Raw genomic sequence first — 12,663 nt, 5'->3', positions numbered from 1 at the left:
TATTTAGGATAGATAGGAAGACTGGAACCTCTGTTTGCCTTAAAATTCCTGTCCAGGTGCTTCTAAGAGTAATGAGGAAAAGCACAGGGGAGGGTAGAGATACAGGATCTAAATTTTACTTTACTCCTGTCTCATGCCTTGCAAGCCACTCATATATTCAGAACTCATAGATTGCTCAAATGAGAGTGGGAGCTGAAGCACATTGTTGGACAGTTGTATGCTGGAGTTGTGATAAATCAGACTTCAAAAGTGATGATGACGAAGCTGTATGAGGTGTGGCAAGGATGGTTGTGCTGTGAGGAGTTACCAACATGCAAATGTTTAGCATAATGCTGATCTCTTGCATAATTTGCCTTGAGATCTTTACAACAGAGCAGAGATTGCAGCCTTTCTCCACAACCCACTAACAGTCTTTGCTGAGGATGGTGCCTCAGATCATGAAGAACTGAAGAATATCTTACAAGTTAAACATATAGGTGGGGCAAAGTATTTAATACAAGAGCAGAGTAGGCTTGACAGCACATTAGATCCCAGAATGCATGAGCAGTAGATAAAAATCATAAATACATTTTCTCTTATTACTATTTTTTTTATGTATCAATCTCTGTTAGTAGAGTGAAAACAAAGACAAAAAAAAAAAAAAAAGACCACTGTGTTTGTCAGTGATGTTTCAAAGTGATGGCATGATCTGAAGGAATATTATTTTATAAACCAGAAAAATGGGGTAAAAAAAAAAATGGCATAAATTCAGAATTAGAAAGTGAGATTTATCCAAATAGCTGTTTCTTTATATCTAAAATATACAGAGTGTTGAGATTTCAAAAAGCAATGGACAAAATGTATTTGGTTTGCAACAGAAAAAAAAAATATTAGTCATCTTAGTGATAATTTGAAAGTGAATGTTAAATTAAAACAAGTGGTATGAAATATATTTCCAATTTAATTGCTGACATTAAATTAGCATAAAATACAGTATGGTTCCCATATTCCAAAGGCAAAAAAATTAAATTACATTGAAAGATATACTAATTGATTGCTTTGTTCATTTTTATACTGCATCATTGATCTTTCTTGGAACATTTGAATGTTTTAAATATTTCTTTCATCCATAACATTGATCAGAGCATGTAACATTTATTTTTCCAACCATCTGTATTTCAGCATTGTATTCCTGATTTTCCATAAATTAACGTAAAAGCTAGTCTAATATATTCTTTCTCCCGGGGTTTAGATGAGGAACCTTTCTTAATTCTGGCTGATCATCATGAAATAAGAAAAATTAGCACTGATGGATCCAACTACACTTTGTTGAAACAGGTATAATCATAGTACCATGCTCTAAGTTTAACTTGATACTTTTATTTTTATTTAAAGTGTGCAACTGACAGAAATATCATTCTACAATTGGCATTGTATGCACCACAGAACAACTGCAGTACCTTCACAGTTTTGATAATATTTTAAATTTACTACCTGAGTATTGAGATGATTAAGGCTCAGGCAGTTGTTTTGTAAGTCATTCTGATGTACAAAAATTTATGTTATTTGTGAACCTCTTCCACTGCAATATGTTTTGACCAATTTTTATATTTTATTTTTTTTAAAAATACATATATATTTGGCCATGTATTATTTGGGCTAATTACTGTCAGAATCCAAATCTATTTTTTTTTTTTAATTTAGACAAACTCAATTCCAATATTTGCAGCATTACAATGCATGAACAAGCATCTTTGTCTAAATCTGATTTTTTGTGTAATTATTCTAAATTATTATGACAGGGAACAACAAAACAAAGCAAAACAAATCTTCGAAAAAAAAATAAAAAAAGTATAAAGTTGCCCAGTAGGTACAGAGCTACCATTTTAGCAGTTTCTACTCTGCTTCTATGCTTCACCTAAGTGTAGTTAGTTACCACAGGTTAGAGTTCCAAATCAGTTATGCCAGTCAATAGCATCAGGTTTTTTGTGACTTCTTGTGTCAGTAAGCTGTGCTTATGTCACAAGAAAGGTGTTTAGGTCTTCACAACAGTAATTACAAAATTAACCATCTTGTATTAAACATTTGAATTTATTTAAGCATAGGTAACATTTTGTTAAAATCTGTTTGTTCTTCTGAAATCCTTTTGACTGCCTCCCATCTACATCTCACTGCCTTTCCTCTTTTGCTGGTATATCTATTACTAGAAGTCTGTGAAAAGAGTGGAGCAACAGTAAAATTTCTTTATGCTTGGTGCTGACAGATTGGCACAGAGCTTTATTAGTCTTGAATTTAATGGACTCCTTTTCACTACGTTAGGGACAATGTAGCTCTAGCCATTGAAGACAATCTGTGGTTTCTGAATCACATCAATTCATTAGTCTAATATATATCTCAACTTTTGAAGCTACTGGCCTTTGATCCTATCAATACTGCATTTTTGAAAACATCCAGATTTGAAAGCAAAAGAGGAAGCTATACCAGCAGAACAGGTGAGCTGTCTTCCTCATGAGGACATCTTTTTGTCCTTGTAATGGTACGATGGATCAGCTCTAACCCTTTCTTAGACATCTGCCAGATGAAGGCAAATACCAGAACTGCTCTGGCAAAGGAGCAAAACCTGCCTTCTCTGTGCGTTTGATCTGTGCTTTGTCATTCTAACAATCATTCATATAAACTCAGAGTAGAGGAGATGAAAGCAGGAGTTCATTCAATCTTCTCTGAGTTTTGTTACATGCCAGCTTTTTCCTCTTTTTTTTTTTCTTTTCAAATGTACATAAAAAGTTCAACTGTTTAAAATACATTTCATCTGTATTCTTTGCCTTCCATTTCCTTCACTTGTAGTCATTAAAATCTGTAGGATTTCTGTAGGCAAAGCAGGTAGAATCTTCCTGCTCCTTATTAGTGATTTTAGTTGTTGTTTGTTTTTGTTGTTGTTTGTTTGTTTGTTTGTTTTATTGATGCACCAAGGGGACCACAACTTATGGACTAGGATAGAGTATGCTGCATGTAACCAAGACAAATAAAACCACAGGTTTGAGATGCAAGGTTAAAGCAGCTGATGCCATCTAAAAGTTTTACCCTTCCTTCTAAAAGCAGGGTAAAAGATAAAAGACAAAGAATAACGCTAGGAGAACTTCAAAGTGATATGCAGAGCAGGAAGAGATACTGTCTGGACAGCGAACTCTGTTGCAAATATTCAGGAACAATTTTACATGCAGCTGATGTTCTGATAAATATTTGAACCAAACTCACTCAAAAATAAAACACTTGAAACCAAAGATTTGAAGGCATTCAAATTCTTTTATCAGCCTGGATACTTAAGAAATTTATGCGGTGTTTTAAAATATGTAGGGATAAAGCTTTTCAAAAATTGGTGACGTTGATTTTCAGAATGTTATACATTTTGATAGTCTTCTGTATTCATTCATCTTTAGTCTTCTTTGTTAAGAATTTGGTGTGTGGCTTTATCTTTAGGTGAATGTTTGCTAGTAATAGAAAAAGACAGAAAAATTGTTTTGTAGCACAACTAAAAGTGTCAGAATTACAACTGGCTTTACCAAAAACGTGTGTACATGAATATGTGATTTTTGAAACACTGTGTCGTTTCAGGCTTTACTGGTGGTTTGTGCTGCCTGATCACTCCTTTCCTCTTACGTTTTGCTCAAAAGATAAATCTACCTTATTACACAGTAGTTTACAGATAAGCCACATATTACTTTCAGGGCAATTAAATATTGTTCTTCTTAGTTGTTTATTTTAGAGTTGTCAATTCCAGAGCATTCTCTCTACAGGTATGAATTTCAATAATGAGAGAGGTTGCCAAAATACCTGAGAGTAAAAGGTCATTGGGCTGATAATAGAATTGATTAAATGATCTTATGGTTTTAAAAGTGCAAACTGCATCTGTTCTTTTTGCTACCGCTGCTCCATCATTTATTGATAACAACATCTCTGTATAATATTAAAAATAACCATGAATTCACTACAAGTAGAATGTAAAGCAAGTTATGGGACAAGGCTTTCCATTCTCAGATAAGGAAATGAGGGCCATCATTTGAATGCACAAATGTTTTTGTTTGTGTTTTTGTTTGTTAGAGTAATGCCAAAGGTAGTAATTAACAAAAAGATTGAGCAAAAGATAAATATATTTACTGATAAAGTAAATTTCAGAAATGAAGAATATCACACCTTCATTTAGTTTCAAGTCATCTGACTTTTTGAAGTGCAATAGTTATTTGTCACCATACAACTAAAGTACCTCGAAAAGGTACTAAAAAATAATGGTTAGTAAAGTGAAGCATTTTGATGACTGTTATATGCAATATATTTTGCATTCTGAATGCTATCAAATATTTTATATTAAAACTTATTTGAATAAGTTGGCTTGATTTTTTAATTATTTTTATTTTTATTTTTTTTTTTTCCTTTTTTAGGGGCTAAATAATGTGATTGCAATAGACTTTGACTATAGAGAAGAGTTCATCTATTGGATTGATTCCAGCAGACCAAATGGCAGTAGGATAAACAGAATGTGTTTGAATGGAAGTGACATCAAGGTACTTGTTGATTAATAAAGTTACTATTAGAATGTATTTTTTTTTTTTTCAGTATTTTGGAAAATTCTCCTTTATGGCTGTAAGCCAAATTTTGAAGTTTGGGTATATGCATACATATACATGGCATGATCTAGCAAGTCATAATAAAATTTAATTGCATTTGGATCTTGTCTGAAATAGAGTTAAGGGCTAAGAGGATTGTATTTATGAGCTAAATTCTGTATGAATTAACTGACAGTTGACTGAATTGTTAGTGCAGTGGGGTTTACAGAAAGCCAAAGAAAAAACAAGTATAAGTAGGTAGGCTGTGTAAATATACTGAAGTACTGAAGTTATGGAAAATGCTGTAGTCAGCTGGTCTGTAGACTTTAAATGTCACACTGGTCATTTCTGTGACTGGAAGAAGTTTAAAGTGACCCTTCAAAAGAAAAGTCGTTAGAAAAGAGGATAATTGATTGATGCTTCTAGATAGTATAACTAAGCCACAATATGAGTTTGCAGAGCTGTCCGTTTGTACATGAAATGTCCCATGTTGCATTGCATAGCTTTGATGCAGTCACACAGTTATAAAACAGTGAAGCTGGTAATGCTAAGGTATTAGGAAATAAAATATTCTATTAATGTGAAGAAAATGTTGCACAACTTGATCTAATTTTAGAAAGATTTTATAAGGTGGTAAATAATGTAATAACCTGAAACGATGTTTTTACATATTCATAACTATAAAATTAGGGTAAAGTACCTCACAGTATCTCTTATCTTGAATTATTTTCAACGTCTTCATATGGTAAATTAAATTAAAAATCACACATTCAGTAATACATTATAATGTTTACATGTAAAGTTTATACTTGAATGCATATGCTTTTAGTGGTGAATATGGCAATAAATTAGAATGTACACTATGGTAATAAATCCATTATTGGTACTTAAGAGATCCTAAATATTTTCCAGTGTTGCTCCCTGTGATTTTTTATCTTTCTTTTTACCTAAGTTCCAGTTACTCCTAATTAGGAGTACAATTTTGAAGCTTAGATGAAGTTGGACTCTCATTTTAAGATGATTGGGAATATTCAAATATAGCCTGAGACAATACTTAATGTGAAGTATTCCCAGCCAGACTAGATTGAGTCATACTGTCATGATGAGATTTGTAGTCATGTATGTCTAGAGATATTTGTTCAGGTCTCAGAATTATTCAGGTCATCAGAAATTTTGAGAATAACACATCTCAAGTCAGTGAAGTATAGTCTATCCATTATGGCACTAAATTGCTTCTATCCTTTAGTTTATTCCTCAGTAAAGTAGTCTTTTTGAAACAGAGCTAATTCTTAGAAAGTTTCTCTTCCTTCTACCAAATGAACATTGACAATAACAGCGCAGCATTTACTTTCCCACCAGGTATGCTTTTTCTTTTTGCCTGAGGTATGTGCCCTCATGGTATCTGTCATGATGATGTGATTTAATATCACTAGAGTGATATTAAAATGAAATATATGCCAATGTAGTGTAAGAAGAAGTGGTGAGCTAACAAGTAGACATATTTTAGGGTGTGTTACCAAGGAAGAAGCTTCATCTGAGTTCTATGAAAAACAGAGTAGCAAAGGAAAAAAAAAAAAAAAAAAAAAGTATGTATTTTTTTATTAAAAGGAAAATTACAAACTTAAGATAAAAAATTAAAGATACAAAATTATTAGAATTTAGTGCATTATGTAAAGAAGTTGAAAATTAGGTGTCATCATGCTATTCTCCATTCTCACTGACTATAAGAAATGGTGTCACATTGTTTTTACTTTCAAAAGTGTCATTACTTCAGAAGTGTCATTGTTTAACAAGGAGTAATACCTGTTTTTCTCACATTGTATTTCTCTGTATCATATATCCCACATCTCAGTATTCAGATAAATTTAATTCTTTAATTTTTATTCCTCCTCACAGTATTTAGATGGTTAATTTTTGCAATTTTTGCTTTTCTAGGTAGTCCACAATACTGCTGTTCCCAATGCACTGGCTGTTGATTGGATTGGGAAGAATCTATATTGGTCTGATACTGAAAAGAGAATTATTGAAGTGTCTAAACTCAATGGCTTATACCCTACTGTCCTTGTAAGCAAAAGGGTGAAGTTTCCTAGAGATCTGTCATTGGATCCTCAAGCTGGGTATGAAGAAACAGTTCTGCAGTAATTAATATTTGATCTTAATTTTATATTTTTTATAAAATCAGAAGAGAAGCACTAATTATTTTTTATTATGTGACTTTCAGCTGTACTGAATATCAGTAGTCTAAAATGCATTAACAACAATTATCACATCATCATATTTATTTGTTTATGAATGAATGGGATACTGAATAACAAAAGGTTCATATTGTATGAGAGACAAAGAAATCTTACAGCCTTTTTCATTTATTCACTGAAGTGAACTGTTTTGTTGTCACTCTTTTCTGTGTTCACTAGATTCCAAATAAGTGGGGTTATTCAGCTGTAATTTATTGGAAGACATTCTTTGATAGGCCTTGCATGTGAATTGAAGAATGAAAATGTTTGATCCCTCTTAACTGGAAGATAGCTTTTGCCTTTTTTTACGTTATAAAATTAGGTTTTTGATTTTAACAAAAGCCTAATAACTGGATTGATTCAGTACTAGGAGATAGAATAGCTGGATTGATTCAGTACTAGGAGACTTTTAAGGCTTTTTGGGAGAGGGAGAAAGATCAGAGAGAAGACTTGTAGTCCACATATAACTTTAGAAAAAAAGTCTTTAAATATATAATAAACTTCAGTTACTGCTAAGGTGGTCTTAAAAATTTGAAATGATCAGTAGGCTTGAAAAATTTATTGCAACAACAATGATGAGAAGTGAGAACTGCCTACTTAATTTAAATAATTTGTTAAAAGGTGAATGTAGTTGCTAATTTCAGTAATTAGTAATTTATTATCATATAATCAAATAATCAGTAATTTGTAATTTATTAATCTGTGCTGGCATTCTGATTGAAGTTTTGAGTATCACCACTATTTTTGCTTTCTTGACTGGTATGAGCTATAGGGACAGCAGACATTTTTCTTAACAGTTATAGAGACAGTTTTGGGTCTCTTCTCCCAAGCAATAAGCAACAGGACAAGAGGAAATGGCATCAAGTTCTGCCAGGGGAGGTCTAGGTTGGATATTAGGAAAAATTTCTTCACTAAAAGGGTTGTGAAGCATTGGAAAAGGCTGCCCAGGGAAGTAGTTGAGTCACCATCCCTGGAGGTATCCAAAAGATGTGTAGATGTGGTACTTAGGAACACGGTCAAGTGGTAGACTTGGTAGTGCTATGTTAACTGTTGATGGTGATGGTCAACTAAGACTTGATGATGTTAGAAGTCTTTTCCAACCTAAATAATCCTATAATATAATATAATTGTAAAATATTATAATATTTTACATAAAACTGTTGTTCAGAAAATTAACCTAGTTCTATGAATTAAAAAATAATTTTAAAAAAAGCTACCAGGAAAATGGAAACATCATGGAATAACTAATGACTACCAATATATTTTTGACGTCAGCTAAACTAATTGCTTCTTTTTTTTTTTTTTGCTATGTTTTCATCACCAAGCAGCTGTTGTATTTTATTTTTAGATACCTGTACTGGATTGATTGCTGTGAGTATCCTCACATTGGCCGTGTTGGTATGGATGGCTCCAGTCAAACAGTTGTCATAGAAACACAAATATCTAGACCTATGGCTCTTACCATAGATTATGTCAACCACAGACTATATTGGGCTGATGAAAATCATATCGAGTTTTCTGACATGGACGGATCTCATAGACATAAAGGTTGGTCAAACAGCTAATTACTTTATTATTTTTTTTTGGTAATTTTAAAATTGAAATGTTTTATGTTACTTAGAATCATGTGAAAACTGTACTTTCAAACATTTTTTGCAACTTAATTTTGATACACTTTTTCCTTTTCATCAACATTTTATAAGCTGCTTTTCATATTCCTTTTCTATTGTGAATATGAATCTTTTTTAAACATGCATTCCACATTTTAAACTTGCCCATGGAAAAAATGTCAAATGAAAACAGAAACACTAGGGAACAGACTCAGCAATCAAAGGCTGCCCTGTCAATTCTGTGCTGTAGTATATACTTGACCATGTTATAAAGCCAGAGAAACTTGGCTGTTAAAAGTGGAAGGAGTATGTCCTGTGTGCCGTGTGTTACAATGCGGCTAAAAGCAGCCTGAGAAAGTCTGGAAAGCCCATTAGTCCGCTCAGCATGAGTCAGTAAGCAGAATAGTATTACAAATGTAATTTGGGGCTTTCTTGGTAGATGGATAAAATAATAACTTTTGAAATACTTATGTAATTAACTAATTTTTATCTCTGTGTTCTGCTTCTCACCTAGCAGATAATTAGTCTTTTATCTATAAAGTGTTTAAGAAAAGAAAAAGCTTTACACTGCGATGAGTACTTCTCATATTCCGAATGGTATAATTATGGTATAATCTTACACTTTAATTCAAATATATGAAATTGTTTTTTTTTTTTTTTTTTTTTTTCTGCTAAGACAAAACACTGTTAACTTGAGCTTCCTTCCACAAGCTTTACCCAAACTTCAGAATTGCTGTTATCCTGGTAAAACTTGTGTATTTGGGCTTTTTGGGGCTTTTATCTGATACTGAGTGCCTCTAGGATTTCTCTAAACCAGAGCTCATGAAATGAGTATTTTATTTCCAGATTGGAGTTTTGTTCTGAAAGGAAAAATAGAAAAAAAAAAAAAAAGTTTTCTAGCTCTTGTGTTCAAAAAGAATAAGTTATAAATAGATAATGAACAGTTTTTGAAATGCTGAACTGGGGAGACTACAGCAATAGCTATGAGAGCTGTAACCACTCCCATTAATCTCAGAATTAACTTCCATTTTTTTTGTAGTGAGCATAGGACAGTTTAATGGTCCTAACCTGCTCACCTAAGCAGTAGTAGCTCAGATATATCCTGTCTGCAGTCTGAATTCCTGCTGACAGTCTGTTTTTCTGACAGGTTAAGCAAGGCTCCATGCTCCTCTTCATGTTATTCCTCATTCTGCTATCCTGCTATTTAGTTTTCATATAATTATCCTCTTACTCTTCTTTCTGGATCTTTTAAGCAAAAAAAGGAAATGGTGGAAATGTTTCTTTCTTAGTCCACACCTAAATGCAGTGGTTAAATCTTTTTTCAGTTTTCTCTTTCAATCTGAAAATTTTGGAATTTTTCTGTCTCAGAAAATGTCCTCATACCAGTACAGTTGAGAAGATACCTGCAAAATTCCAGTTTCACTGTCTTTGGTGTCCTTTGCCTTGGTCTCTAGCCTCTAGGTTTCTGTTGCTTGAGTGGGTGAAATCACGTTCAACTGCTTTTATATTCACAGAGTTGATCTCTTCCCCAGAAGATAGCATGAAACTGGAGAAGCAATTTGTCACAAAGCTATAGCTGGTAGCAGTACAGAGCAGCTTCCCTGCTAACAACACTGCCACCAGTTTTAGACAGCTGAATCTATTTATGACTTCTTAAGGAGCATGTCTGACCCCCTAAGTAAATGTGCTAGGAATCAAGCATTACTGGACATTCTGTAGGCTGTTAGGCCTGTAAGTTTTTACTATGATGATTTTGGAATGAAAATTCATAAAAATTTGGTAGCAGTTAAATGTCTGAGGCAAACTCCATAAGTGGCTGTGACTTTATGTAAACCTGTTACAATACTTTTAAGGACATGGTTCTTACAGATGACATGTAAGAGATTCAAGCAAGAAGAAACTTTAGCTTTGAGAGGAAGATCCTGAAGTATTTAAATTATGTGGGTGGAAGATTTTCTCATTAGCTAATACTGTTTGTCACTTTCTGTTATCAGGTGTTTCTCGCAAAATACAATTATCAAACCAAGTTGTACAAAATTTTCTATGTATTTAACAAAGAAGTGATAGAATCCTTGGCATCTGAAGTAGATCAAACATGCCTGTAGATGTTTTAAAAGGTGCTTTGAGATTTTTGTAGAGCTAATTCATAATGATCAATTTGTATTTAATCAGAATATTTTTCCTGCTTCTTTTAGAACAAACTTCCAAATCAATTTTTCATGTCTTCATGTTTCAACACAAGACAAGAAACATTTCTGGAAAACTTTTAACCATTACAAATGAATTGCCTTAATAAGGGAAACCTGAGGAAGTTCTGCGGTTGAGATTTAGAGGAAACAAAACTTAATGATCGCTTCTAGCTTTTTGATACAAGAAACTGCAATCTCTGTCAATGAGCACTTAAATAAGAAAGATCTGTTTCATAGCTTGTGATAACTGTATTTCTTGAAGATGCATTGTTCACATGGATTTCATGGTCTATTTTTCTTCTGTCGTTCTGAGACACTTTTTATTGTCAAAGTTAACTAATGGATGCTTGAGCTTACTCTATCCTTCGTATTTTCATATCCTTCAGAAGAAGGATAAAGGCACAGATACGATGAGCATAAAATACATACTCATGCAGCAGATAAAGTCTGAATGGGAATCATGTGAGCAATGCAATCTGAAGTGCTAGTTGTTGTGAGCTAAGTAGCATAAGCTATGTATTTTTTTACCTGCTTCTCTGACCTTTGAGGATAGAGCTAGTTTGCTCTGAGTTTTTTCTGAAAATATGTTTTTTGAATCTTAAATGACCTGGTATGGAAATTATCAGAGAATGACAGAAAGACCTCACAATATCCACCAAATAAGTCTTACATTAGAATGCATAGATCTGAATATATATCATAAAGAGATACTTTTTGTATGAGATAGAACACAGAAAACTGCAAAGTCTGTGCAAGAAACTTACAGAAATTGAACAATTTGTGGCTAATTTTTGACACCGTATCTGTTAAACTAACGATTGTTTTTGCATTCAGCTGCAGTTTATGTGTATTTTGGAAATGTAGATCATAATGGTAACATTTTTTGCAACAAGTATTTTTATTTCTTTCTTATGAGTCTTAAAGATTTTTCAGGAAAAGAGAACATCTGCTGCTTTCCTCTTGTAAAATTCCTCAGCATTTCAACAGAACAGGGCACTTTTATAACTGTCAAGAGTCCTAGTAAGAACTTTGAAAACATGCTAACTAGGCCAGAAATCTTACCCTACTTGGGAACTCTTCTTGGCGCTAGGGGTAGCAATGACCTTGCTTATCTATTTGAAGTTCAATGTGTGATTATGTAAACTGTCTTTAGAGCTTAGCCAATTTAGCACTGCAGCATTCACAAATGTTATGCACAGTAAATGATTAAGCAAGCATTGAGGCACTAATCTGGCTAAGCACTAAGCTGGTTTACTTCTGTGAGCTTTAAAAAAAAATAAAAATAAGAATTTGTCAGACTTAACAGCTGCTTTTGGTTCCCATTGCCCAGAGGACATGCAAATTAACCATGCCAAATTTTTTAATGTTTTACACTCTAAAAACAAAAGTTTTTAAAGCACTTCATTGCTTCATTTTACAGGGGACATGAGGCAATGAAAATGTGCTAAGCCTTTAAATGAACTGTGTATTTAGAAATTACTTTGTTAGCTGTAATATAGTTATCAGACAGAAACTTTTCTATATTATCTTAAATTGAAAAATCCTTGTCTTCAGAACTGGTTTCTACCTGAGTGTTTACAAACTTTATTGTGTCTAAATATGTGCAAGTTTTATGGTATTAAGTAAAAAGCTTTGGGGGATGCTAACTTTTTTTTTTTTTTTCTTTTAATTTTAGCCTCTGTAATTTCAAGAATTACTAATTTTGGGGGCTTTGTAGGTAGAAATAGAACATTTGTGTCTAAGTCTAAACTCTTCCACCTGAATATTACAGCAGAGTAAATCCATTTGTTTATGGAATTGTCCTAACACTACAGAAATCAATTCATTTCAGATTTAAACTGCAGTTTAAATAGATGAAAAATTAGAAAAGTGTGGAAAGAAACTTTAACAGCAGATAAACTGTAGTTCTGATATTGGAAAAATTTTCTTCCAGCTTTTGTGGCATCTATGGAATTGCTTGTTATAACCACATCTGGTGTTAGCTGCATCTGTTGTTAGCACAAACTCATAATAAGTCATAGTTTTCGTAATTGTTCAGGTAAAAATCTCC

General features: G+C 33.0%; 1 protein-coding gene across 1 annotated transcript in view; it reads left to right on the top strand.

Annotated features, from left to right (window-relative positions):
• LRP1B (LDL receptor related protein 1B) overlaps window positions 1-12,663 on the top strand; it is a 542,116-nt gene that overhangs the window by 433,758 nt on the left and 95,695 nt on the right. Inside the window, exons 57-60 of the mRNA XM_084523375.1 lie at window positions 1,232-1,317; window positions 4,416-4,538; window positions 6,516-6,697; window positions 8,163-8,362. Of these exons, the coding sequence (XP_084379501.1) occupies window positions 1,232-1,317; window positions 4,416-4,538; window positions 6,516-6,697; window positions 8,163-8,362 (591 nt within the window). The remainder of the gene's footprint in view (window positions 1-1,231; window positions 1,318-4,415; window positions 4,539-6,515; window positions 6,698-8,162; window positions 8,363-12,663) is intronic.

Source organism: Aythya ferina (genome assembly GCF_964211825.1).
Source record: "Aythya ferina genome assembly, chromosome: 6".
Taxonomy (NCBI): Eukaryota; Metazoa; Chordata; class Aves; order Anseriformes; family Anatidae; genus Aythya; species Aythya ferina.
Note: the sequence above shows the minus strand (reverse complement) of the source record. Positions and strands in the feature narration are given on the sequence as shown.